Genomic DNA, 27,273 nt, shown 5'->3' on the forward strand with positions numbered 1-27,273 from the left:
TTGAATCCCCATTACTTGAAGATTAATGAAACCATAGTTACCACTATGTTGCTGTCAATGCTCACTTATTATAAAGGGAAATAATCACATGCCCACCAGATGTTTGGAACAACAGCACCCTCCTCGATCCTGGTCATTTTTAGTGGGGCTGATGACACTTAAAATCCAAAACACCTGGACAGCACCTGATTTACTATCTCCAGTGGATCACAAATCAGTGATTTCCCTTTTCCCAGACAGAAAAGGTCAGACAATAAGGGAAGCTCCTATTTATCATATTGCATAATTAGCAGATTTCCCCTGACATTTCTTCGCTAGAGCTTTTTCTTGTTGACTTGTCAAAACTTTTACAGCTATGCTCTGTATTTATCATATAAGCTGCAAGTACTGCTTTTTCCCACTTAACCTTTAGAAGTAAGGCAAATAATTACAGTACTGTACAGAAACAACTGGAAAGGTATGTGAAACTTAGCCACATATGTATGTACTGTAGGTATGTGTATTTCTCACAATGATTACTTAGAGGAATTTTTATTTTATTTTTTTTATTTTAATTCCATTTATATCCCGCCCTTCTCCGAAGACTCAGGGCGGCTTACAAGCTTAGCAGTAGCCTTCATTCTATGTATATGCCTGCTTATTAGGGCTTTCAGACACCCCCCAAGCGGCATTATTACAAAGTCAGCTTAATTGCCCCCAACAATCTGGGTTATATCTCGCTGTGCAATTCTGAGGTTCTGAGACTGATTGGCAATATAAAACACCTTAATTCTGCTTTCACTTATGTTGAAGCTCATTCTATAGTTATTATTATAGTTATTATAGAATGAAGGCTACTGCTAAGCTTGTAAGCCGCCCTGAGTCTTTGGAGAAGGGCGGGATATAAATGGAATTAAAATAAATAAAAATTATTTCCTATACTGTAGCACAGAGGTCCCCAACCTTTTGGGCACCAGGGACCGGTTCTGTGAAGAGAGGTTTTTCCGTGGACTGGAGGGTGTGTGGTTTTGTGTGCTGCCTGCATCCCATGGATGGGGCTTTGCTTGTTTGTGCAGGTCAGTTGGTGGCATGCCACAGCTCGGTACTGGTCCACGGAGCGGGGGTTGGGGACCCCTGCTGTAGCGAAAACAGTTTCTAAAGCTAAAATTGGGACAATTTTTTTTCTATTAAAATATTTGTTCTACTCTCCAAGCCAATTATTCAGCTTGGGATCTGGAAATCATTATGTGCTTAAAACCAAGGGTTTACATGCCTTTTCTCTATAATCTCTTTTGCTTTTGTTAAGCAAAGTATTTTCTCCAATGCAGATTTGTTAAACAAAGTAGCTCTTTATATTCTGGTAGATGGTACTAAGACAAGGAATAGGAAGCACTGCTGCATACAGAGCATCAGAGACCTATTTCTGGTTAATAAAATAGCCAATGCAATTTTCCATGAGGAACAGAGACATTTACCCTCCAGATAAGTTGTGTTTTTACAACTTCTACTGCCATGAAAGCATCTTAAACCTTTCCTTTATCAGTAAGTACTGAAACGTATTATTAGATATCTGCATTTTATGGCATCTAAACATTATTAAAAATGGGATTTTAATATTTTTGTACATTTGTGTGATGTTGGCACTTACTCAAAAGCTACTCTTTAATTCTGAGATCATGCTGATTTTAATATTTAAAGCTGCAAAAACTAACACTCCACAATGCTCCTGAGCAGCAGTAAACCATGAGGTAAAAGTGGTACCATTCAGGGCTGGCTTCTCCCTCTATCACAGCTGATGAGGAGATGAAGCTAGATCTATCATACTGTGGCAGAAAATAAGACACAAGGGATGTGAGAATTTAAAACGAAGGAATTCCCAACAAAACTTATGAAATATACTCTCTTGCAGAAGCAATTTTAACACTGTTAATACACAGTATACCCATTCAGTATAAGTCACTGACAATAAGTTAAGGAAGACGATATAAGATTATGACACGGTAAGCAGTGAAACTAATTAAATTGATAAGTTCAGTATAAAAAAATAATCATAAAGGAATGGTTGATACACTATCTTAGCCTTAAGTACAACAAATTCATTCCCTTTCCATTACCAGGACTTCCAGTTTTTACTCTTCAAAATCCATAATATCTGAACTGAGATAAAATTGAAACAACTATAGAACTGTTAATTTTTATTTAATGGGAAATATTTGAAAACTTACAGAAGCAAAGCTGTTCATGTGTGTTTAATTAAAAACTGTCACTGGGACACCTATAGCATGAACCTTGTGAATTCTTAGGTTCACAATCAGTGATTAGTATTTATACGTGTATAAAAGAATGAAAGTAGGAAAAGACTATTTGAACTCTAGCCTGAGTATTCATTGCAAGAATTGAGAAGTTATATCGATGTACATTTCATTTCAAATCCATTGGAAATTTAAGACCTATACTGTTTATAGGACTAGAATTACATTTTTTAAAAAAAATTTCTTCATGCTGTCTTACAAAATGGATTGGAAGCTTCTTAAGCCGGCCAATAAGGGCACAAATCTTTCCTTGATTTTTTTTGGCACAGGACATATCTCAATTGTACGTCTTACCGTTTCATTTGCAGTTTCTGCCACTGTGGCTGATTATCAACACCTCCTTGTACTCAGTTGCTCTCACTCACTACCCATTTATAATCACGCCTCTCCAAGTGCCCGGTGTACATCTGCTCAGTCCTTTTGTAGCCTTCTCATCTGCTGCAGGGTCACGTTTAGCAAATCATTCAGTTAGCCGTTATTTCAAATGCAAGCCCTCTTGTTTGCTCAATTCTCCTTTGCCTTTGCCCTTGCCACTCTCTCCCCTCCTCCTATCACATACAGACAACTACAGCCTTGGCTGGGGAGCCATCAGACAGTAACACAGGTTTACAGCAACAGAAAAGAAACAGGCAGACAAAAGGTGACGGCAAATCTCATCATGGCATCAGCCGCGCTCCAGTTTTTTGCTTTCATCCTAGCCTTGTTTGGTGTTTTTGGTGCGATCGCAGCCACCCTGTTGCCCAACTGGAAGGTGAATGCAGACACGGGCTCAAACATAATCACAGCCATCACTCAGATGCAAGGGCTCTGGATGGACTGCACATGGTACAGCACCGGGATGTTCAGCTGCACACTGAAATATTCAATCCTCTCTCTCCCTGTTTCCATCCAGGCAGCAAGGACCACCATGATTCTGTCCTGCATTCTCTCCATTTTTGGGATCTGCATCGCCACAGTGGGAATGAAGTGCACCCTCCTGGGAGGGGACAGAGAGACCAAAAACCACACGTCAGTTGCCGGAGGAGTCTTCTTTATTTTGGCAGGAATATCTGGCTTGATACCAACAGCCTGGTACACGAAAGAGATTATTTCCAACTTTCTGGACCCAACTATTCCAGAAAGCAGTAAGCATGAACCAGGAGGAGCAGTTTACGTTGGATTTATTTCGGCTGGACTTCTGCTTGCTGCAGGTACCATCTTTGGCACTTCCTGTTTTAAGAAACAGCAGAGACCAGGGATTTATCCTAACAAGCAGCAGAACCTGCACCTAGCTGCCCGGCAAGTGGACAAAGACTACAGCCTGAAGGACTATGTGTAAATATAGTGCTGGACCTGTCTATCGAGGTTGCTTATGTGGTCTTGCTTTTATAACAATGCGATTGATGCAAGCCTTATAAAGACATTGGGTGAGGTGTTTCTTATTTATTAAAAAAAGAAAGAAAAAGATGCTAAGAATTTAAAAACTAACCCACCCTTTATTACTGAAACTGCTTGGCAACTGGATTATACTGAGAATGGGTGGTGGGGGTGTAAATATAATATAAATTAGTTACAAGAGTTAGTTTGTATCTGTCACATGCCTCATTTAGTATCACCAAGTGTCTTATTTTAACAATGGTACCAGCTGAACTGATTCTGCCTTGCTGTGGATTTCTGTGTTTTGTTTTTAAATGTTGGCTGCATTTCTCAATGTCAGTTTTCAACGACTATGATAAATGGTCTCTCCAGGTTTCTTTCAAAGAATAACAGTTATCCCAACGTTTCTGAGGATTAGCTGCCCCTAGACTTCAGAGATTCCATGCCCCACAATAACCTGCACCCATTCCGCTTTCTTTGGAAAACCTCTACTTAATATTTTGCCACTAAGTCAAACACAACAGGACTAACAAGACCTACCTATTTATATTTACAGGACATTTTAAAAAACTCCTTTTTTCAAGCTTGATTTCTACGTGTCTTAAATAACATATAACTAAACATAATTAAATAAACTGTTCCAGTTGTCAGTAACTAGTGAGTACTTCAGCAGGATTTAAAGCTGTATGTCATCTAGCTATTATCTATACTTTATGCAAACTATTTACAAAGCAATCTTCAATCAGATTCCAAAGATTTTGGCTATTTGCCACTCAAAGATTTAGCAGGCAATAGTCAATTGTTTTATAATTATTTTGCCAGCATGAGACACTTGATTAGTCTTGCTTCTTTAAATCTTTTTCTCGTGTCCATCTGCAAAAATCATGATCGGTCACAAAATAACCACTCATCTCCCTTCAAGAGAGATAAAATTTGAACATGTTGGCAATATAGCACAATATAAAGAGCAAAGTTTGGATCAATAGCTTGAAATATAATTTGAGCTATCTGTAGATTTCTATAGCACCTATTTTCTAGTGTCAGCAATGTTAAATAACTTCACCAAAAGATAAGTCTTTTGTTTCTTACATAAGAATTATAGCATGAATTTTTTTTAGTTAGAAAAATAAAAGGATATGTAGAGGCTTCTAAAATTATACATAACATGATAAAAATGAGGTGTACTTTTTCCCTATAAAAAAAACCAAAATCATGGTTTGTTTTTTAAATTAAGAAAATTTCCCACAGAATAAAAATTAAATGAAAAAAGTGCAAAAAATGAATTAAAGTTAGTAAAATTATAAGTGACTTCAGATCTTCTTTTCAATAGATAATTACAATCTTATTATCTCTCCTCCCTCAAGTTGCTTCAGTCCCTCATTTAATCCACATATTTATTAATTGTCAAATCTATAATATATTGGGTGGTTTTTTTTGTCAGAATCCTGAGTTACATAGCAAAGCTGAAAAGAGGGCTGGGGTAAAGTTTTGGGATACGTGAAACACACTGTTAAATTTTAAAGATTACTACAAAAAGATGTGGTGGGTAAGCTGTTCTTTAAAAAAAGACTCATCAATTGCAGGGACAGTAAGGTTATTAATTATTAGTAGCCATGGGAGTTAAACATTATCTCTAATAATAGAGGCAGTAAACCTCTCAGCGCTGCTAAGGAGCCACAGTGAGTTTTGCCACTACCTGTGAAATCTGCACAAGGATTCTGATTACTTTGTAAAACTTGGTAAAAACTGTACAACACAAAGTCAAAATATACTGCCTATGTTTGGCTAGTGCAGCACTTCAGTTTGCAAAACATTATTATAGTTTATTAAAAATATACTGCTCAAAAAAATAAAGGGAACACAAGATAAAGACATCCTTAAATACAGTACATTGTGTTGTTTAAGTGTTCCCTTTATTTTTTTGAGCAGTATATATATACCTGTTTCTTCCTAAAGGGGCATTTTTAAGATAAGTATCTAAATGCTGATTTTCATCCACAAACATCTGCTTGTGCCAGTTCTGAGACATATGCAGAAGTAACCTTAAGTATATTAAAACAAAAGAAAACCCAAACTTTGAAGAGAAGCAGCCCCAAACTAGGAGAAACTTTATAGCAGAAATATAACTGCAATTCAACAATTAATATCAAGATGTTATTATTTTCATGATATATAAGATCCAAATAACTTTGAGTAGACTGGCAGAGGACATTCTGGAAGCTAAAAGTGATGAGCAGCCTGGGAGCAACTTCATCAGTTCACCATGTTGGAAATAAGTGTTTCGCTAAAGCAACTGTTTAAAAAAAAAAGGGCCCATGATAGCCATTTTGTAAAAGTACGCATGAGAAACTATCTTGATTCTCAATGTCTGGGCATTCCCACTACAGCACATGATAGCCAATGAATATCACCATTTTCTTCTACGTGGAAATCATTATCTTATGAAAACGAGTGTAAACAGCTCAAAAATGAAGATTGCTGCTTTTGAGAAAATAGGAATTCATAGGTAGCATCTTAACAAATATAGATTAATAATCTAGTTATATTTTGTGTGCCAGCTATTTCATTTCTGGAAATACCATTAATCATGTTTGGAAAAAACATATTAAATTAAGAACCCAGTTCAAATATTTTTAACATAGCTGGCAAGCTTGCATTGGCATAATACCATGCAATCTAATTCTCAGACAAAAAAGTTAAAGCATTTTGTTAAAGTCAGACAAATTCCAAGAAAAAGTGCACCAGCAACTTCAAAACAAAAGAAATACTGCTTGCATAGAAATAGAGAAGAGTAACAGTTCTTAAGAGAGTACTCTCTCTGCAGATATACTGTATATTACCACCACCAATTTAACATGGAAAGAGCAATAAAAACAGAACAAATAACAGTACTTATAGGGGCTACAAGATCATAAAAGGGGGGATTTTATAACAGTACTCATAAGGTGAGTTTGACACTAGCACTGTAATCTCCAAAAGAAAACCAATTTGCAAAAGTTGGCGTCCTATTGCCAACCCAAATGAAGAGCATCAATGAATAAACCAAGACAATTAATTTCAGGCCTAGTCTATTCCCTTTTCTCCTGCCTTACAGATGAAAAGTAACAATCAATCACTGGCCGGGAACACATGAAAGCCAGAATGTTTCTTACAGGAGACATTGTAATATAGGATCAGGAATCTGTGATCCCCCAGATATTGTTGAAGTTCTCACCAGACTAGTCATCATCACCAATGATGAAGGACACTGTCAAGACATCAGCAGGTCCCAGAATCTTTCAGGTTTGTTTTCCAATAATTATGCAAAGTTTCCACTAACACATGTATATCAAGGACAGAGAAAGGACAATAGTTACTCTGAAAATAACTCCCAAGTCATCTTCTAATCAGGATAAGTCATGTAATATTAAATGATGCATTATTATGTAAGCATTAACCCTTTAACAATCCTGTGACACAAGCTAAGCTGAAATGTGGTCATCTGTCTAAGGTCCCACAAACGGTTTAGTAGTGTCTGAAAATGAATCTGACTTTGGCCATCCCACCATACAGCTCAATGCCATCTGCTATTCTAACTCTCTATTGAGCAACAAGATTGCAGTACTTAGCCAATCTTGATCCAAACAATATATTAGGTCCAGACCTTGTTAATATTGGGAAAATTGGGAAACATTTGGGAAATTAGTTGCAGAAGGTTGAAAAAACATCCTGAAGTAAGGCAATGACAGGCCATTTCCATACTGTTACCAAGGAAATTGACAATTCCGATAGCTGCCCAATTTATTCCAAAAGTATACGTGCTTTTTGTACTATATATTTTTGAAGTGCTAGCCACTTTCAAGACTATTTATTTGTATGCCATCCATTCCCAAAAGTTTTAGGTTAACAATCTGAACATAAAATATTTCTTCAAGATTATATAGGCAGACAGATAAATAGAAAGAATTTAAAAAAAAATGAAATTATGTGCCTGCAAATCCCACCTCCTATCATAGCACACTGTCCTCCTGTGCAAAGAGGAATAGGTAAGCCTTTACACCTTTCCTAAAATCAAGAAGGAACAATGCTGGCCAAAGGAGGGAGTTCCATAGAATAGGAGTAAGTACCGAAAACACTCACTTTGGAGGGCCAGTCAGATGCTCATTTCACAAAGGTAGGACCTGGAAGGAGTTAACCTTATTTGATCTAGTTCCGTGGTGGCAAACGTATGGCACACATGCCACTGGTGGCACACAGAGCCATCTCTGTGGGCATGCGCGCCATCGCCCTAGTCCTAGGCCTTCAGCTGGGTTTTATAAAACCTTTTCGCTTTAGGCCTCTGCCGCCATGTGCAAAAAAAAAAAAGGTTCAATCAATCAATCAATTTCAACTTCTCGCGGGAAAAAAAAGATCTCGCAAAGTTGGAATTGATTAATTGAGCTTTTTAGTCCCACCCAGTCTGCCGTTACCACCACAGCCATGCCCACCCAATGGGCCATGCCCACCCAATTGGCCACACCCACCCAATGGGCCACGCCCACGCGGCACATGATGATACGTAAATGGGTTTTGGGTTGCAGTTTGGGCACTCAGTCTCTAAAAGATTTGCCATCACTGATCTAGTTGGATGGGCAGTCCTTTAGATAACCAAGTCTTGAATTACATTGGGCCTTAACAGTGACAATTAGCAGCAAGAATCATACTTGGAAACTCTCTACTAACCAATGCATCCACGAAACCTGTGGATTCACCTGAAGATACTGGACTGCCTAGTCCACTGCATTTTATACCAGCCGTAGCTTCTGAATGATCATTAAAGGACGCTCCAAGTTCTGGGAGGGTACCCCCATTGATACATTTCATTTCATTCTGCCTTAATGTGAACTGAAAACCTAGCCACCATAGTATGCATTTATATAAACCATGGCATAAACAAATTATGGCTTATACAAAAGAGGAAAACAATTATCACCAGCCATTTCTAAACCACACCATGGCAGCAATAAACAGGAGACATGTGTAACATTACAACCAATTAATCACTATCTCTATTTTGGATATTAGAAGGAATAGAATAGGACTGGGTTTTGGAACTGGTTCAGGAAAACCTCAGAAAACATTTCTTTTTGGAATAGCATTTTACTTGAGTTGTTATTCTCAAAATCAGGACACAGCCACCTCTAAGGAAATCTTGTCTCCACAAAGTGTCACAATGAACCAAAATAGCGATTTCCCAGAGGTATGTCAACATTTATTGTTGCCACGAATGTGTGATTTCCTACAGATTGTACAAATAATTTAACAAAGAGTTTGATGCTCCTTTGGAATAGCCCCACAGGGCTTCCCGCTACTTAAGACCTCTGAAGAATTCTGACACATCACTGGGGTACTTGGAATTCATCTGAACATTTTCTCATCTATCACTCTCTTTTATTGATTTGCCTTCCTTTCGAACACTGCCTTTAAATCTTTCTCACTCATCTTCACTGAAAATTTATATCCCACAATTATAAATGCTTCTTATTACTAAGTTTACTTTTCAGTATTTTTGGAGCTTATCCAACAACCTTCATGAATACTCTGTGAAATTAGAATATGTCTGAGTCTCCATGCTAACGGCTTTGTGAATAGCTGAATGAAGCTTCAAACACTTATTTGCAAAAAAAAAATATGCAAAAAGAATGAACAGACTGACCTCTGGCTTTGGAACAAAAGCTTGACCTGGAATTGTAAAACCTTTGTGAACAGTGCACAGGTGCTGGGACATTATAGCAAGCCTGCTTCGCTGTCTGGATTTTGCACTAGCTGTGAGTCTCTGTAGAAGAAAAATGTTTTTGTAAATGAATGCAAGCATTATTGTAGCACAACCAAACTAAAGTGTTCTTAAGAGCAGCCTGTTAACTAAAATACCAAATAGTTTACAAATCTTTTTACAGCTATCAGTAATAGAATCACACTTATTGCCGTAACAATTAATGGAAGGTCTAAATTTTACCGATGGTAACATTTCTCTTATAAGTAAAACAGGCCTGAAGTAAAAGAAAGCAAATACAATTTTACTGCCATTATATTTCTATACTTTTGGGGTTCAAAAAAATAATAGCGACCTAAACACAGTATTTCAATAAATTCCACAAATAATTTTTTTATATATTTCTGTAGCATTTGGAAACATATTCAAGAGGACCTATCTCTGAGTGTATTATAGAAAAATAAAAAAATGTAAAAAGTGAAGAAAACATTTTAATCCAGTTTATAAATCATAATGAATGCTCTATTTTTTTTAACTTACAAATGCTCATAGTAAAGCAAAGGGAATTCTAAGACCAGGAAGGATTATACTTTAGCCTACATTGTGTTTTAGAACAGATACATTATTGTAGTCTCTATATAACATGCAGATTTAGCTTCATTAATCTATAATTCAATGGCCTATAAAGTATATGTTTTAGAATATACGTGTTTGGATATATCAATACATGAACAATTTTATTTTTATAACTTTCTGCCATAACTTTACAAGTCAGTCTAGCAGCTGCTAAGTTGCACACAAAATGCAAGCGTGCATTATAATTATTATTATTATAAGCAAGCCTAATACCAAAATAGATTGCTATTGAAAATGCTACATAACCTATCTTTGAAAAACTTTTAGAAGTTTAACCCAATATTAGGATTCTATATATATTCTAATCCAATATTGCGTTTCTAGAGTCAGCTTAAAATGCTGGTTCCTGCTTAAATCACAAGCTTGGTTCAATGTTTTAGCAAGCATTGTTCCTACTTAAAGTTTCTTAGCTGTCTAACAAAAGTAAAGCCTTCCCAGTGTAAACTAGGATTATGGAATGATTTCCATGGAAAAAATAAAGTCTCAGAAAAAAATAATCTATTTCTTACTGAAAGCTTTCTGGGGTGGCCAAATTTGTCTAGGAGTATTCTTTTCCCTTTCTTGAGCTAATGATTGGCCACTGTTGAATTATTACCACTGTTTATTACCACTTTTTCTGAAGCTATGTTGATCTGTTTTGTCTTAGGTAGTGCTCACACTGACTAAACATCTTCAGTTTAGAATGGGAAGCCACTTTAAATTTTGCAAAGATACATGTGATAAAGTGTTTTGAATTCTCAAAAGCGAGGCTCTAATACAGGATAAATTGGAACTATTACTATTGTGATTTAGAAGCAGTGATATCATTGAGGCTTCCAATTTTTTTTTCTACCCACTTCACAATGGTGATAATTCAGCAGTCTATGATTATTCTAAGATCTTTTTAAAACTGTCAGATATCTTCAGAGTTACTGTCTTAGGGTAATTTGTCAAATGTATTACTAAAATCAACCTACCGTATATACTTGAGTATAAGCCGACTCGAGCATAAGCTGAGACCCCTAATTTTACCCCCCCAAAAAACTGGAAAAAAGTTATTGACTCGAGTATAAGCCGAGGCTGGGATCCGCCGTTCTGCAAGCCTCCATCCGCGCTCTGCAAGCCTCTGCCGCCAGCAGAGGCTGGATCCGCACTCTGCAAGCCTCTGCCGCCAGCAGAGGCTGGATCCGCGCTCTGCAAGCCTCTGCTGCCAGCAGAGGCTCGATCCGCCGTTTTGCAAGCCTGAATAGACAGGAATACCCTGTGTGGCCGCGGCTCTCGGGGAAGCCCTGGCTGTCCGCTTCCTCGCTCCACGCTGCCATTCGGGGCCCGCGCGTTCCCCGGGCAAATCGCGGCGCCCAGCAGGCGAGGAAACACGCCCGCTCCTGTCGCCCCCCCTTCCCTCAGGAGACGCGAAGCAAGTGACCGCCCGGAGCTTACCGAGGACTTGCGCGCGGCCGAGGCTTCGGTGCTTCCGGGATCGCACGCACCTCTCCCAAGCCGCCGCCGTCCGGAGACCTGCCGAAGTTTGGGGAGGTTTGGGGAGGTGCGCGTGCACCTCCCCAAACGTCGGCAGGTCTCCGGACCTCCGCGCCCTGCCTGCCTGCTTCTTTCCGCTGCCTGGCTGCCCTACAATGTAACCCGCTTCATGATCGAGTGCGACGCCTGCAAGGACTGGTTTCACGGCAGGAAGGGGATCTCTGCCCTAGAGCGGGAGGGGGGAGGGAAAGGGGGGGAGGAAAGGCCCGATCGCTTTGTGTTACCTGCCGTGAAACCAGTCCTTGCAGGCGTCGCACTCGATCATGAAGCGGGTTACATCGTAGGGCAGCCAGGCAGCGGAAAGAAGCAGGCAGGCAGGGCGCGGAGGTCTGGAGACCTGCCGACGTTTGGGGAGGTTTGGGGAGGTGCGCGCGCACCTCCCCAAACCTCCCCAAACTTCGGCAGGTCTCCGGACGGCGGCGGCTTGGGAGAGGTGCGCGCGATCCCGGAAGCACCAAAGCCTCGGCCGCGCACAGGTCCTCGGTAAGTTCTCTTTTTTTTTTGTTCACGGGAGTATAAGCCGAAGTGGATTTTTCAGCCCAAAAAGTGGGCTGGAAAATTCGGCTTATACTCACGTATATACGGTATATAGCATTTTTAAAAATATATATTTTATTGATTTTTAACATAAACACCATAATATTTAATAAACAGTGTGCTGTCTCTGGGCTTATATTGATAAAGTAATCACTAACAATCAGTTTTATATTCCAAAATCCACATAATAGCTTTGCTTGATTTCCTCTTCTTCCAATAATATTCTCTTTGCCAACCTTGAATTAATACTATGCTTATTAATTCAATAGGTAACAATTTAAATATAATTTTTTTCTGAAATTTCTACCAATAATAATCACATCAACACCATGCTTCTTTTCTGTCTAGTCATCTTGGTTGTCTTGTCATGAATCCGGTTTACAATTCTTATTTAAATTTGTTTTTCCTACAATGTTCAAAACATTCTTACTGGCTAAAAATTTCTCAAGGTTAATTACATTTAAGTATTTAAATTTATTTTCATATCTTAAAAAATAAATCAAAAAAGACACCAAAGAAAAAGAAAAAGGAGAAGAAAAAAGAGAAAAAAAGGAAGAAAAGAAATAAAAATATACTACTTAAAATACATATCCCTCTTAAATTAGTATATATTTATTTCCAATTTTTTTCTGTTCTTTTTACTCATAATTAAACCTGTGTTTAATCTTCAGATGTTCCATTTAATAAATCCAATCATCTAATTTTTTAACTCTATTCAAAACATTTTTAGTTTATTTATTTATTTATTTATTTATTTAATTTATATACCGCCCTTCTCTCAAGAGACTCAGGGCGGTGAACAGGGCAATACATAAAAATTAGATACAAAAATTAAAATTAAATTATTAAAACATAATTAAACAATGCCCAAAGATAATACAAATTTAAAATTGAAGTCATTAATAAAAATCCCACCCCGTCCCATCAGGCCAGGCCAGCTTGTTTAAAGAGATAGGTTTTAAGGTCGCGCCGGAAGGAGCGGAGATCGGGCGCCATCCGGAGCTCAACCGGAAGATGGTTCCATAAATCCGGTGCACCCACAGAGAACGCTCTCCCCCTGGGGGCCACCAGTCGGCATTCTTTGACCGGCGGCACCCTGAGGAGGCCCTCTCTGTGGGAGCGTACTGGGCGGAGGGAAGTTGACGCCGGCTGCAGGTGCTCCCCAAGGTATTCTGGACCCATGCCATGGAGGGCTTTGTAGGTCATTACCAACACCTTGAACCTCACCCGGAAGACAAGTTCTCTATTAAAATTTTCTTAAGATCAATTATATTTAAATATCTAAAACATTTCCTTTATATTAACCATCCCAAACATTTTTATATTTCCCCATATAAAAAACAAACTAAAAAAAGAGAAAAAGAAAGAAAAAATACTATCTTACTTGGTGTACTCATCCCTCTTAAATTAAAATCTATTTCTTCAACCACATTCAAGCAAATGTTTATTTTTTAAGTGTTCCCTCTGATACGCCGCATCATCTAATTCCTTAATTCTCACTTTAGCCCTCTCCTTTTGCCAAATATCTTTCCCAATCAATCTCTTCTGCTGAATCAGAGTCTTTCCATAATCTTGTAGATGTTGTTGTAAATGTAAGAAACAAATCAAACATCATGTCTTTGTATAGAGATTTTTCCCCTTTATATTCACTGAAGATTTCTCCCATCATATTTTGTCTCCCCATTTCTTGTAGTACTTCCAACAGCTCTGGAATCCATCTTGTGAAATCTTTTTCCTTGTCCTCAAACTTATTTTGTGGTCTTAGAATTTTCTTTTCCATGTCCACAGTTTCTTGTAAGTTCTTCTTCATTTGAGTCTCCATTTCTAAATTTCTTTCCACTAGTTTATATTCAGTTGTCTGCTTTACATGATCACTCTTTTTTGTTTTCTGATCATTTATTTGTTGTGACGTTAAATTAAAAATGCATTCATTTAAGTTTTCAAATTCATTTTTAATTTCCTCATGGTTTGAAATTAGTGTCATTTGTAATTGTTTGTAACATAACATACATTTCCTCCTGGAAAGTATTTATTTTTTCTTGGTACATTCTTTCTGAAGACCTCTGATGCTCCATAATAACCAAAAATCCTCTCTTCCAATTGCTTTAAAGTAACAGTTTAAAAAGTATTTATAGTCCAGGAAGGTCATTTTTTTCTAAGTTTTATAGTTCTTGCTTTGTAGATAGACCACAGTGTTCTCTTTTTTATTATTATTACAGCTGTTCTTTGTTTAGTTAAGGCTTTGAAGGTCACAATATCAGGTTTTTTTCTGGGCTGTATATTTAGGGCAGTATTTCCATCCACCACTAGATGTCAGCACTAGTTCATCTTTTAATTTTCAAAACAAATAAGCCTTTTAGCTCCGTCAATAATCTTTTGCCAGGAAATGCTTAATAAATTCCATTGATTTCACATTTTCCAGGTTTAAATCTTATATTAATTTTATTTCTGTATTTTTATTCCCCATAAATTTAATTCACCACTTCCATTTAGAGAGAACTGGAGCAACCCCCCCCCCACTTTTGGAGGATTTTTACTTCTGGGTTTCGTTTTGTTTTTCAGGGAATCAGTCAGGTAGAAGAGAGAATCAATACTCTTACGCAGTTCAATCACACTGTTTACGATCATGCTTTTTGGCTTCGGCTGCATGTAGCTTGGACTAGACTCACGAATGAAGCTAGCCTTTCTTCTGTCAGTTTCTGGAGGGCTTTCCCCGGATGTCCGGATCGACTGTCTCCCCATGATTGTCGGGGCTTCCCTCCTTCCTTGCCACCTCTCCAGGGTGGCTTTGGGCCCATTTAGGGTCCCCAGAGAGAAATCAACCATAGGGCGCGGAGCCCTGCAATCCCTCGACTGCTGCGCTAACTGCACAAAACCAGAAGCCCCCTATATAGCATTTTTTTTTTTATTGAAAAGTTTTAAAATACAGTTTTCCCTTAAGAAACCCCCCTTCCCCCTCCCTGCTCCCCCCCTACCTCCCCCCAACCTCCCTCCCTCCCCCCCTCCCTCCACCCTCCCCCTCCCCCCCCCGACTTCCCAGAGCTAAATACAAGGTATATATATAAAAAGCAATCATAAACAATCATATACTAACAACTATAAGTTCTAAAATCCATCACTCTCTAGCTTATATAGGAAAAGACACACCTTAACAATATTAAATATATATAAAAAACTAGAATAAAAAAAAAAAAGAAAAAAAAACGAAAGAAGACTTATTCAAATGCTACGTAAAACTTCTTAACCCTATACTTGTTCTGGATAAACTCAATCCATTTTCTCCATTCCATAATATAGCGTTCTTGCGAATGATCTTTCAAATAAGCCGAAATCTTCGCCATCTCTGCCAGGTCGGAAACCTTTAAAGTCCACTCTTCTATGGTCGGCAGTTCCTCTTTCTTCCAATATTGGCCTATCAAAAGTCTTGCCGCCGTAATTAAGTTCAACATCAGCTTAGTGTCCACAACTGTAGCGTCTGCAATTATTCCCAACAAAAAAAGTTGCGGACAAAACTTTATCCTCTGCTTAAAAATCTTCTGCATATTCCACCAGACTTTTATCCAAAAAGCCTTAACCTTTTTACAAGTCCACCATATGTGGAAATACGTTGCATCTTCATCACCACACCTCCAACACTTAGGCTGATAATTCGGATACATACTTGCAAGCTTTTTAGGATCTAGATGCCATCTATAAAACATTTTGTAAAAGTTCTCTCTTAAATTTTGAGCTTGTGTAAATTTTACGTTCCTCACCCAAATCTTTTCCCACATGTCCATTGTAATAACTTCCTGGATATTTTGGGCCCACTTTATCATACAGTCCTTAACAAGCTCTGTTTCCGAGTCAATCTCTATCAATGCAAGGTATATCCGTTTAATATGTGCTGACCCCTGATTTCTAATCTGCTTTATCAGATTTCCATCAGTCATTGTAAATCCATTTTTCTGGTCTTCTTTCCACCTGGCCCGTAATTGAATATATTGAAACCAAGATTGAACAACCTTCTCTTCTCGCAAGAGGCTATATGATTTCAAACACCAAACATTCCTTTCCAGGCTTAAAATTTCCTTGTACGTAGTCACATCATGTTTGAAACCAGCATGTATATTTTCTATTGCGTGTTTTGGAATTGCCCACAATGGTATCTTGCTGCTTAGCTTATGTCTATACTTCTTCCAAACTCTTAGCAATGCCTGTCTTAAAATATGCATCCTAAACACAGTATCTACCTTCTTATCATACAACAAATCCTATATAGCATTTTTATAACCTACCAAGATTTTATTATTATTATTATTATTATTATTATTATTATTATTATTATTATTATTATTATTATTATTATTATTATTAATCATCGCACAGTCAGCCAGATGTTCAGACTGGATTTGAAATTTTTGTCTAACTATCGAGTCCTTACAAAGGGATTGGCAGATCTGGATGTTTATTATTATTGTTACTGTTGTTAAGATAAGGTTAATCTGGCAAGATTTATTCTTCAGAAATCCATATTAATGTTTGGTAACTATCACACTTTTAAAGACGTTTACACACTGACTTTTTTATAATTTGCTTTAAAGAACCTTCTACAAATTGACTGGTCAAATTGGCCTACACTTTCCCAAATTCTCTTTTTCAGCTTTTTGAAGATATGCACAGTCTCTCCTTTAGTCATCAGGTATATTAGGCATTCTACAGGATGAGCAGATGTTCAAACAAACATCAGCAAATTGTTTTAATTCCCTATCGAACATAATTCAAGCTATTCTAGCTATGTGAACTTGTTCAAATGTAAAAATAAAGTCAGGTAATAGGAAGCTTGAACTTCAATCCTGCCCATTCATCCTATTTTTACTGAGGCCAAGTGAAACATATTTCTTGTCGAAGAAAATGAAACAATTAAAGAATTGAGTAGCTTTCTCTTTTCTCTGTTAGTTTTGCCATCTTTATTAACCATCTGGAATATTGGTATTTTTAATTTCCCATTAGACTGAACATATTTGTTCTTCTTTCGCTTTCTTTGCAACCTCAGTTCACTGCGGGCTTTAGCATTCCTGACATCACGTCTACAATTCTCAGTTACTGTTAGCCGTATAAAGTAGACCAGACTAAGAAACCAATGCCATATATATCTAAAGCTATTTCTTTTTGTACAAGTTTTATTAATTTTTTAATATTTACATTCAAATATTTATGAAGCAATACAGTGGTTGGACAATCAAAAGTAAACAATAGCAAATAGCAAGTTATTTGTAAATAGCTCAGGTTGCATCAACAAGGATTCCCTCTCCGATTCCCTTATTTATAACATAGTCAAATTAATCAAATTAATACATTTCTAAAGCTATTTTTAACGGAACATCTTTAATGACAGAATCTTGCAAGTCAGAATGTGCTTTCCCCCCCTCTCTCACTTTAACCTCCATGTGAACTAGGGAGGGGCTTTTCTCCAATTAGTTTCTTGGAGTGGACTTGGAATTGTCTGAACGTTGCTTTTCTTCCTGTCCTTCAAGGCTACTGTTGTTGCTTAATGGCAAGTCTATTGCTAAACGATGTGGTTGTTAAGCAAGTAATCATATGATCGTGACTTGTGATGTTAGTGCAGCTTCTCCACTGACTGACAGAAACCAGTTGTGAAGCATGCAAATGGCAATCACAGGACTGTGGGTCACTGAAAGTCTTAAAATGCTTACCAGTTGCAAAGGCCTGAATCTCGATCACCCGCTGCAATGGCCGTAAGTGCAAGGACCAGTCATAAGGTTACTTTTTTCAGCACTATTGTAACTTTGAATGGTTGCTAAACAGGGCAGTCTTTAAGCAAAAACTACCTGTACCTCATGGAATGTGATAACAAAAAACAACAGTAACACAAACAAGTCCAAGAAAGAAAATAAAAATTAAAAAGGAACAATAATTACTAATCTATGTAAAAGATAATCAAAATGGATGAGTTGGGAAAAGCCAGACCTTGAAAAATAAAATAAAAATGAAGTCAAAATAGTAATATAGTAATAGAAAATCAGATATATCTAAAACCTATAGATGTCTAAGAAATGAGGAGCCATTGAAAATAACCATAACATAATGACTAGTTTATATAGTCCTTGAGGCAGCTCAGATAGCATTAAGAAGTGTTTAAACATTAGAAAGATCTCTGCAATAACTATGAAGACAAATTTATTCTATTATCATGATTGTGTCAGTTTTTATATCTGTCTTATTAGTTAATATAAGAAACAAACCAACTGTGCTATTTTGCATCCCGTTTGAACTACATTATATGCAAAAACACTATAATCTTCATGTCACATATGAGAAAACCTAAAAGCAAGTACAGCTGGCTTTTGCTATATAAAGCAGACTGAACCTATGTTCTTAAGTCTCTCCTTTTCCGCCTGCCTCAAGTAACACCAGCTACCTGCAATTAGTGCAGGTTCGCATCCCACCAGGCTCAAGGTTGACTCAGCCTTCCATCCTTCCAAGGTAGGTAAAATGAGGACCCAGATTGTTGGGGGCAATAAGCTGACTTTGTAATAATGCCGCTTGGGGTGTGTGTGAAAAAGCCCTAATAAGCAGGCATATACATAGAATGAAGGCTACTGCTAAGCTTGTAAGCCGCCCTGAGTCTTCAGAGAAGGGCGGGATATAAATGGAATTAAAATAAAATAAAAATAAATAAATGCCAAGAGGCTGCTCTTCTCCTTTTCCAACCTGTTTAGCTCTAAAATCCTCATCCATCAGCCATACCACTAAGCTTAGAATAGCAGCTCGCACTACCAATTATTTCGGAAAACTGAACTGAAATGACAGAAACTACAGGAACCCAGTTTTGATAAAAGGGCTTTTGTCTCCCTACTGCGCCATCTGCAGAGGTTGGCACAGATGATCACTAATACTCAACTAGAACGTTAGGAAAGAAACTGAACATTGCAACACACATTACAAAAGGCACACTTAAAAAAAAAGATTCAGGACCCCGTCTTACTGCGATAGAGCACCTTTTGTTACTGAATTAGTTAGGGAGGAAGAAATCAGTTCAGATGTGCGTTAAAATGCTCCAACTTTCTTCTGAAATGCTGCTATTTTTCAACCACATTTCTGGCATCAATTCAGAGAATTCGCAAAAGCAGGTTGTTTTGTTTTTTGGGTTTTTTTTTTCTTCATTTTCCAGAGCACTGGTAGATCTTCTGTCTTGTTAGGCGCAGGGGATAGAAAAAAATTCCATCCTTACTGATTCAAAGTCCTATTCGCACAGAACTGTGGACTAATGTAAGTATTAGCTCTACCCTTTATGTCATGATTATCTTTATCAGAAAATTTTCCTTTATTGGTACCTTGTTTTGTGTAGCATGTTGAAAGTGTGTAAACCAACCAATGTCACAAAATCATTTTGACCATTCCTATACATACAAGTCAATGAAACGTTCCGCACAGTGTTAAAATAGAATAATGTACAGCCAAGGCTAATGTTATGCTTCAGTGTCAGCCTGTGCTCCCAGCAGCTGAGTCCAATGAATCTGAGGAGGAGGAGGAGAGGGGTTTGGAGAGCCTTCGGTGTCAGAGCTCTAATGCACTGCAGGACTCTCAGCCTGGCCCCTCCAGTCATGTTCCTCATGAGGCTCAGCTGTGTAAGGAGGAGGTGTCGGACTCAGAGAAGTCACAGCTGAATCTGTTCAGAGATGCTAGAAGGAGAAGGCAATCCAGCAGAGCAGAGCAGAGAAAATCTATGAGGCAACTCAGTGAAAGGAGGAGAAGGCATTGAGAAGCCACTGCTTGGGACAGATAATAAAAGGGGAAGGTGTGGGCAGTGCTGGTTGCTGAAGGCAACCGTTCAGAGATATTCAAAAAGAATCCTGGTCTGTTTTTGCTAATCTGTTTGACTCTTGTTGGATGTTTTGAATCATGTATTTTTGGTTGAAGAAAATATTCTGCTGCTTTTTTGTTTGAAAGACTATATTATTTGGAATTGTAAATAAATTTGGGTTGGTTTTTTTCCAGCCTATTGATTGTTAAAAGGAAAAAGAGGTTGTCCCTGACACACAAACAGGGCCGGTCGTAGGCTGGAACAGAACAGCTAGTAACAGTGTTGCAATTACTGAATGGCTATTGATGCGTAATTAAAATTTATGTTGTGCTGATGGTCAGTACAAACATACGTAGTCCTCGACTTACAGTACATCCATTCATTTAGCAACTGGTCAAAGTTACCAGGCATTGAAAAAAACCTGGTCCTTGCAATTACAAGCGTCATAGCATCCTCACAGTCATGTGATCAAAATTTGGGCGCTTGGCAACCAGCATGTATTTGCAACAACTCCAACATTCTGGGGTCATGTGATTGCCATTTGTGACCTTCCCAGCCAGATTCTGTCAATGGGTGAAGCTGCATTCACTTAAGTACTACATTATTTATTTCAGGGGTCCCCAAACCCTGGTCCACAGACCAGTACCGGGCTGCGGCATGCCAGCAACCGGTCTGCACAAACAAGCAAAGCTCCATCCATGGGATGCAGGCAGCACACAAAACCACACCCCCTCCGGTCCACGGAAAAACCTCTCTTCACAGAACCGGTCCATGGTGCCCAAAAGGTTGGGGACTTCTGATTTATTTAACTACTGCAGTGATTCACTTAACAACCATGGCAAAAAAGGTCCTAAAATTGGGTGCAACTCACTTAACAATCACTTTGCTTGGGAACAACAATTCTGGTCCTAATTGTGGCTGTAAGGCAAACACTCCTTGTATAATGATGAAGAAATGATGAAATTCATGTCATGATATCACAACACAAATTCAAATAACTTTTTGAACATTCATCCCAATACAAGTACCTTAATACAAGTGCAATAATTAGATACAGGTTTCATCATTTCCTGCCCCTTCAGTTACCTATTCTAGTCCTGTCTTATGTATGAAAGTCAGCTGGTTGACTTTGGGCTAGTAACTTTGGGCTAGTCAAGTATGCAGTTGTCACATGCATACCCTATTGTCTTGGAGGGATCTTCTACTATCCCTGGAGAAAACCGGAAATACATAGGACTTGCAGGTTGAAAAGAATCAGTCCTGCTGCTACAAACAAAACAATTTCTTTAAACACACGGATTCTTGCTATATGGTAGAGCAGTAACGATCCATTCTCTAAGCCCGCAAATGTATTACTGCTTCCCCATTATACAAATGGACCAAACTATAAGAACCAATTAAACTTAATAATTCTTAATGTGCAAATTGCTGATATTTATTGTTAAATAATTGTATAATAATTCAATAAACAAACTCACCTCTGCAACTTCTTTCTGAAAGGTCAGGGTCATCCGTACCCTACCATAACTAAAAGGCCCATCTCGATTAGATATATTCTCAAGCCACTGGATTATTAGTGGAGTTGAGACACTGAAAGGAAGGTTTCCAATGATATGTATGTCTGGAGGATCTTAAAAAGTCAAAACAGAGAATAAAAGGATATGTGTATACACACACACATATATACACACAAACTACTTTCACTATATATTCCAATATGACACAATTTTTAAAATTACTAGATCATTCTCAAGTTCCATTTTTTTATTAGTTTATCATAATATACAATACAGAAATACAAAGAAAAATGAACCAATGGGAAAAAAGGGGAGGAGAAGGGAAAGAGGAAAAAGTATAGGATAAAAGGGAAAAGAAAAAGAAAAGCATTGACTTCTTTTGGGTGCAGTAGAATAAGCTAATAACATACCTCAACTTTTTACTTTTACATAATAATATATACTAGCCATTTCTATAACAAGAAGTCTATCTAGTTAGCAAAACTGAAAACCAAAGTTTCATTTTTTTTCCCACCTGAAGCACAAAGTTCAGAAGCGGTTTCCAAATAGAAACAAAATTGTACTTTTGTTTACTCAAAACAGTCAATTTAAGCCATCTTTTCTAACTGTATCAACTTTTGCAGCCATTCATCCATTGTGGGAATCAAAGTATCCTTCCATTTTTATGCATAGAGTATTCTTGCTGCTGTCAGCATTTATAATACCAAAGTTCCAAATTTTGTTCAAGTTCTCTGTCCAATAAGCCCCAAAGAAAAGTCTCTGATTTTATCTTTATATTCAATTATGAATATAAAGATAAAACCAGAGATTACTAAATCATTCTAAAACTAAATAAATTTGTGCATATTAAATTGTCATGAACCTATGACTGTCTGCTATTTTGCTGTCTTCAGAATAGAAGATATAATTTTAATTATCCTTTTCTGTTCTATAGGTATTACAAGCAGAAAGGTAGAAAGTCTCCTAACAACTTTTAGATTTATTTAAAAGGCATAACACTGAATCTTTTGCTGATCTGACCATCATATCTATGACTGAATGGAATTTTCAACATCCTTTACCTTAGGGAAGAAAAACAGATAGTGAAAGAGAAAGTCTGCGATGCCTTATTTGCAAGGACAGAGATTTTGGTCATATGGGATCCCTGTCATTTTTGTCCCAAGGCATTAACTGAAAGCTTTTCAACATTTGTTCTCTTCTCAAACTGAATCTTCCTTCAAATAGGTCTCCAGACATAACTGAAAAACAATGGTGCATTTTTTGTTGACCTAAGCTGGTAAAATTAACTTTGGAAAAAAATTCCTGCATCTAGATTTTGACCTCATGTTTGGCATTTATCCTATCCAAATGTGCAAAGTCTCTGTACCAATAGCATAAAAGGCTTTGACAGGAACTCATAGTTAATTGCTGTTGTAGGCACAGCATATGAAGGCAATATTTTAGTAAGTAACTGATAACTTCTTGATAAATGTCCTATAAATAGTGTTTGTTCTAATCTTAGAAAACAAGCAGATATGCCACTTAGGCACCCCAGAATGAATTTTAGAACATGATTCTGAATACTTTTTAAGTTGCTAGTGAAATTCATTGCACAGAGTTGTGATCCACACAATACTTGGAGTGAAATTTTAGAATTTATTAACTTGGTAACAGCAGTCACTTGTGCCATTAGCTGTACTTAGGGAAAAATATATCACATGGATCATTACAGGTTACTAGCAAATTTAAGACATAAAACATACAAATTAACTTTCACTCATATCACTATATTGCTATAGTAATCTCATGTAGTAAATTCATTTTAAGAAGTATTCTTAATATTTGTATTTGTAGCATACTGACCATCTTCCCAGTTCTTTGAAAGATGTTTGGGAAAAGCTTCACTGAATGTGTATGTTAAAATATCCTCATTGACAATACGAACTTTTCCTGGAGCTGCTTCAGACAGCATCTAATATTTTTGAAAAAAGAAAAAAAATATTAAAAAGAGATTTAATTGCCTTTCAAAAATCTGCTAAAAATTGAATTATTTTTAGCATCTGTAAGGCAAGAACTTATACATTTGGGATTCCATTTAATTATCTTATCACCAAATGTGCCAAAAAGAAAGCTAAATAAATGCTAACCTGTACAAATATAAAGAATACAAAGGCAACAATATTAAAATTATTAATTTTAAGTTTAAAATCATTGTTTCCTATAAAAACTGAAACAGAATTAACTTAAGTGATTATAAATTCAATCTTGTTTTTATCATTTAAGCCTATTTATCACTTTCTGGAAGGTAATTTAAGTAGTTCACCACATTGATAAACAGCTCCAAATATTTCCAGAAGACCACAAAGTTCAGCTGAGACCAACCTCACTAGTATATACTACTATAACTAGTTATTAAAATATAGTACAATTTAACCTGTAAAAGGTAATTATCAATAGTAGCATTTTGAACAATATTTGGGTACCTGGAGTCCTGGAATAAAACGAGAATCTTTTTCAATTAATAACAATTCTGCAACACCAGAGTTTAAAATGGATCTACTGATTCCTCCTGGCCCAGGGCCTACTTCACACACATATGCATTCTTCAGATTGCCAGCGGTCTTTACTATTTTATCTGCAAAAAAAGAGCATACAGTAGTTACAGATTTGATTTCACAAGCAGAGAAAACTTAAACAATGCTATCACTTCAGAATAGTCATTCATCACTGCATCATTAAATAAAGTAAACTGAACAAATTAATGTACAGCACAGTAGTGCAAACTATGATAATTTACATTTACTTCGTTTCAGATTAAATGTTTACTATATTACAACATTATATATGGCCTCTGCATTCCAAAAGCTAGTTCTTTCGAAAAGTTAAAAGTTAAAAAGTGATATGTCTTTCGATAAGTTAAAAGTTAAAAAGTGGTATGTCCTTCCACAGTTTTTTTTGTCATATTAACAATGTACTTTATTTTGCTGATTATGTGAGACAATCAAGTGGATTAATTCAGATAAACGAACTGGAATAACAAAATAAAGCACAGATACATACGGGCACTCTACATATTCATATTCAGAAAGGAAAAAAAGTTAAGGTTAAGAAAAAAACTGAAAAAGGCCAAATTTATTTCATATCCAAAATCTGGATGGAAAGTCAATTCTATAAAATGGATTGGAAAGAAGAAATGAACAAATGTAAAAGATTTGTAAAATTTGTACATTTGGCATCTACAAATCATGTGACGGTCGTACTTTCACTTTTGCAGTCAATAAAATTTAAGCCAAAAAAAAAGTGTGTGTTGTGGGGGGGGGGAAGACCCAAAGGAGGGAAGTAGATAAGCCCATATTCTGTAGTGAGCTGTGTGGTTTAATGAATGCGCATTTGCTACACCGTCTAATTCTGTATTTCCACTTTTACTAGTACAGCCACTTTGCCAACTGAAAAACAACCAAGCAACTGAGATAAAGAAGAGGTATGTAGCTTGTCAAATGGCTGGACTACAACTCCCAGCGTCCCCGTCCAGTACAGGGATGATGGAAATGGTATTCCAGCGTATCCAGAGAGCCCCATGATGGAGGTGGGGGGGAAGCGTCCTTTCGCAGGTCAGCAAGTCAGCCAATCGCCTCTCCAAAGACGAACCCCGTTTAAACACCCAGGACGGCGAACCTGTGAGGCGCAGATCCAACAGAAAGTTCTGAGACAGCTGCTTCGTCGCTTTCAGTTGAAACAGTTTAATTATCTCTCTAATGGTAGGAAGGACCGGCAGGCGGAAAGTAGCCACCTTCCCCGAGCCCGCCATGGCCGAGCGCGGCGCTCGGCTTACCCTGGCCTCGGAGACGCGGCTAGACCCAGAGCGCCCTTGCGCAGGCGGCGAAGCATTGTGGGCCAGCTGACTACAAAGAGCGCCTGCTCAACCGACGGCGCAGGCGGACTTCGTAGCCTCCAAGCTTCACTCTGAGGACCCCGGAGAGTCAGGCGGAGCTCCTCCCCCTTTTCTGACGCAGATTTACAATTAGGAGGGGGGGAAAAACACGTAAATAAAGGAGAGATGAGAAGTTAGCGCTTAAAGTCCCACTTCGTGGCGCGTGTCTTCCTAGCCCAGGGGTAGGCAACCTCGGCTCTTTTATGACTCATGGACTTCAACTCCCAGAATTCCTGAGTCAGCTATGCTGGCTCAGGAATTCTGGGAGTTGAAGTCCATGAGTCATAAAAGAGCCGAGGTTGCCTACCCCTCTCCTAGCCTCTGGGAAAGCCACGAGAGCGCGCAGTGGGTGCTTTAACTCTGAAGTGTGTGTGTGGTGGTTGTGGGGAGGTTGCAGTGACCATCAGATGAAATGAATGCAACCTTAGGATATCAGAAATTAAAACAGGTGAAAGAACGAGGCAGGTTACTTTGAGGTTAGCGGGAGATGAGTAACGGAGAAGATACCTGTATTCACCCGAGACGCTGCAATTAAAAGCATTTTTTAAAAGTTGCTTGTTTCCAATCCCATAAACTCTTCCCCAGATTCAGAGAATAGATTTAAAGCAATAGAAGGGAGTATAATGCTTTTTTTCCCCCATTTCGGCAGGAAGCATTAGATGCGAATTCCTACATTTAATTTCAGTGAGAAAGAAGCAAGGAATCATTGTACAGCAAAGGTTCTGCTCCTTTGTTGTTATTATAAAAGAACAGTAGAGTAATCTTTTGCCATTCTGGAGGATTTGTTCTCAAAAATATTCAAACCTTGATGAATTAGAGAGCTGGTTTGCTGTAGTGGTTGAAACTAAACATTAAGAAAACCAAGATCATGGCATCTGGCCCTCTCAATTCCTGGCAAATAGATGGGGAAGAAATGGAAGTAGTGACAGATTTTATTTTCCTGGGCTCCAAGATCACTGCAGATGGGGACTGTAGCCAAGAAATTAAAAGACGCTTGCTCCTGGGGAGGAAAGCCATGGCAAATCTAGACAGCACACTAAAAAGCAGAGACATCACCCTGCTAACAAAAGTGCATATAGTCAAGGCTATGGTCTTCCCAGTTGCAATGTATGGCTGTGAAAGTTGGACCATTAGAAAGGCTGAGCGCCAAAGAATTGAGGCCTTTGAACTATGGTGCTGGAGAAGACACCTGCGGGTCCCTTGGACTGCAAGGTGATCAAACTGGTCAGTCCTAGAAGAGATCAACCCTGACTGCTCTTTAGAAGGCCAGATCCTGAAGTTGAAACTCAAATACTTTGGCCACCTAATGAGAAGGAAGGACTCACTGGAGAAGAGCCTAATGTTGGGAAAGGTTGAGGGCAATAGAAGAAGGGAACGACAGAGAATGAGGTGGCTGGATGGGGTCACTGAAGCAGTAGGCGTGAGCTTAAATGGATTCCAGAAGATGGTATAGGACAGGAAGGCATGGAGGAACATTGTCCATGGGTTCGCGATGGGTTGGACACGACTTCGCAACTAACAACAACAACAACAATTGCTGTAGTGGATAAAGTCCTGGACTAGAAACTGGGAAACCGGGAATCCTGGCCCTCCCTTAGATATGAAAGCTGGCTGGATGACTTTGGGCTGGATGCTCTTACACCAAGGGTAGGCAACCTTGGCTCTTTTATGACTTGTGGACTTCAACTCCCAGAATTCCTAAGCCAGTATGGCTCATAAAAGAGCCCAGGTTGCCTCCCCTGTCTTATACAGTGCAATGCAGCTCACCGGATGCTTGTGGGGTAATAGGCAGAAGCATTATTTACACCACCTTGAGCTGTATAAATAAAGGTGGGATATAAATCTAATAATTATTCATGATTGCTAACCTTTATTTATTTATTGGCAAACTAAGCTATGAGGATTAAACCACAGTTTTCAGTTGCTAAATTTAATATATTTGGGATGGAAAGTAATGAAATTATGAAACA

The 27,273-nt window shown here is 38.0% G+C and overlaps 2 protein-coding genes across 2 annotated transcripts in view; one reads left to right on the forward strand and one right to left on the reverse strand.

Annotated features, from left to right (window-relative positions):
- TFB1M (transcription factor B1, mitochondrial) overlaps positions 1–25,251 on the reverse strand; it is a 32,379-nt gene extending 7,128 nt beyond the window's left edge. Inside the window, exons 1-5 of the mRNA XM_081313715.1 lie at positions 25,048–25,251; positions 23,856–24,007; positions 23,236–23,344; positions 21,355–21,506; positions 9,322–9,441 (exon numbers count right to left, since the gene is read on the reverse strand). Coding sequence (XP_081169841.1) covers positions 9,322–9,441; positions 21,355–21,506; positions 23,236–23,344; positions 23,856–24,007; positions 25,048–25,180 — 666 coding nt within the window. The 5' untranslated portion in view covers positions 25,181–25,251. The remainder of the gene's footprint in view (positions 1–9,321; positions 9,442–21,354; positions 21,507–23,235; positions 23,345–23,855; positions 24,008–25,047) is intronic.
- Positions 2,935–3,664, forward strand: CLDN20 (claudin 20). Its single transcript, XM_081315439.1, has one exon. The coding sequence runs from the start codon at positions 2,950–2,952 to the stop codon at positions 3,607–3,609; it is 660 nt and encodes a 219-aa protein (XP_081171565.1). The 5' UTR covers positions 2,935–2,949; the 3' UTR covers positions 3,610–3,664.
- Positions 25,252–27,273: the final 2,022 nt, after the last annotated feature.

Source organism: Vipera berus (assembly GCF_964194415.1).
Source record: "Vipera berus genome assembly, chromosome: 1".
In the NCBI taxonomy this organism is placed as follows: Eukaryota; Metazoa; Chordata; class Lepidosauria; order Squamata; family Viperidae; genus Vipera; species Vipera berus.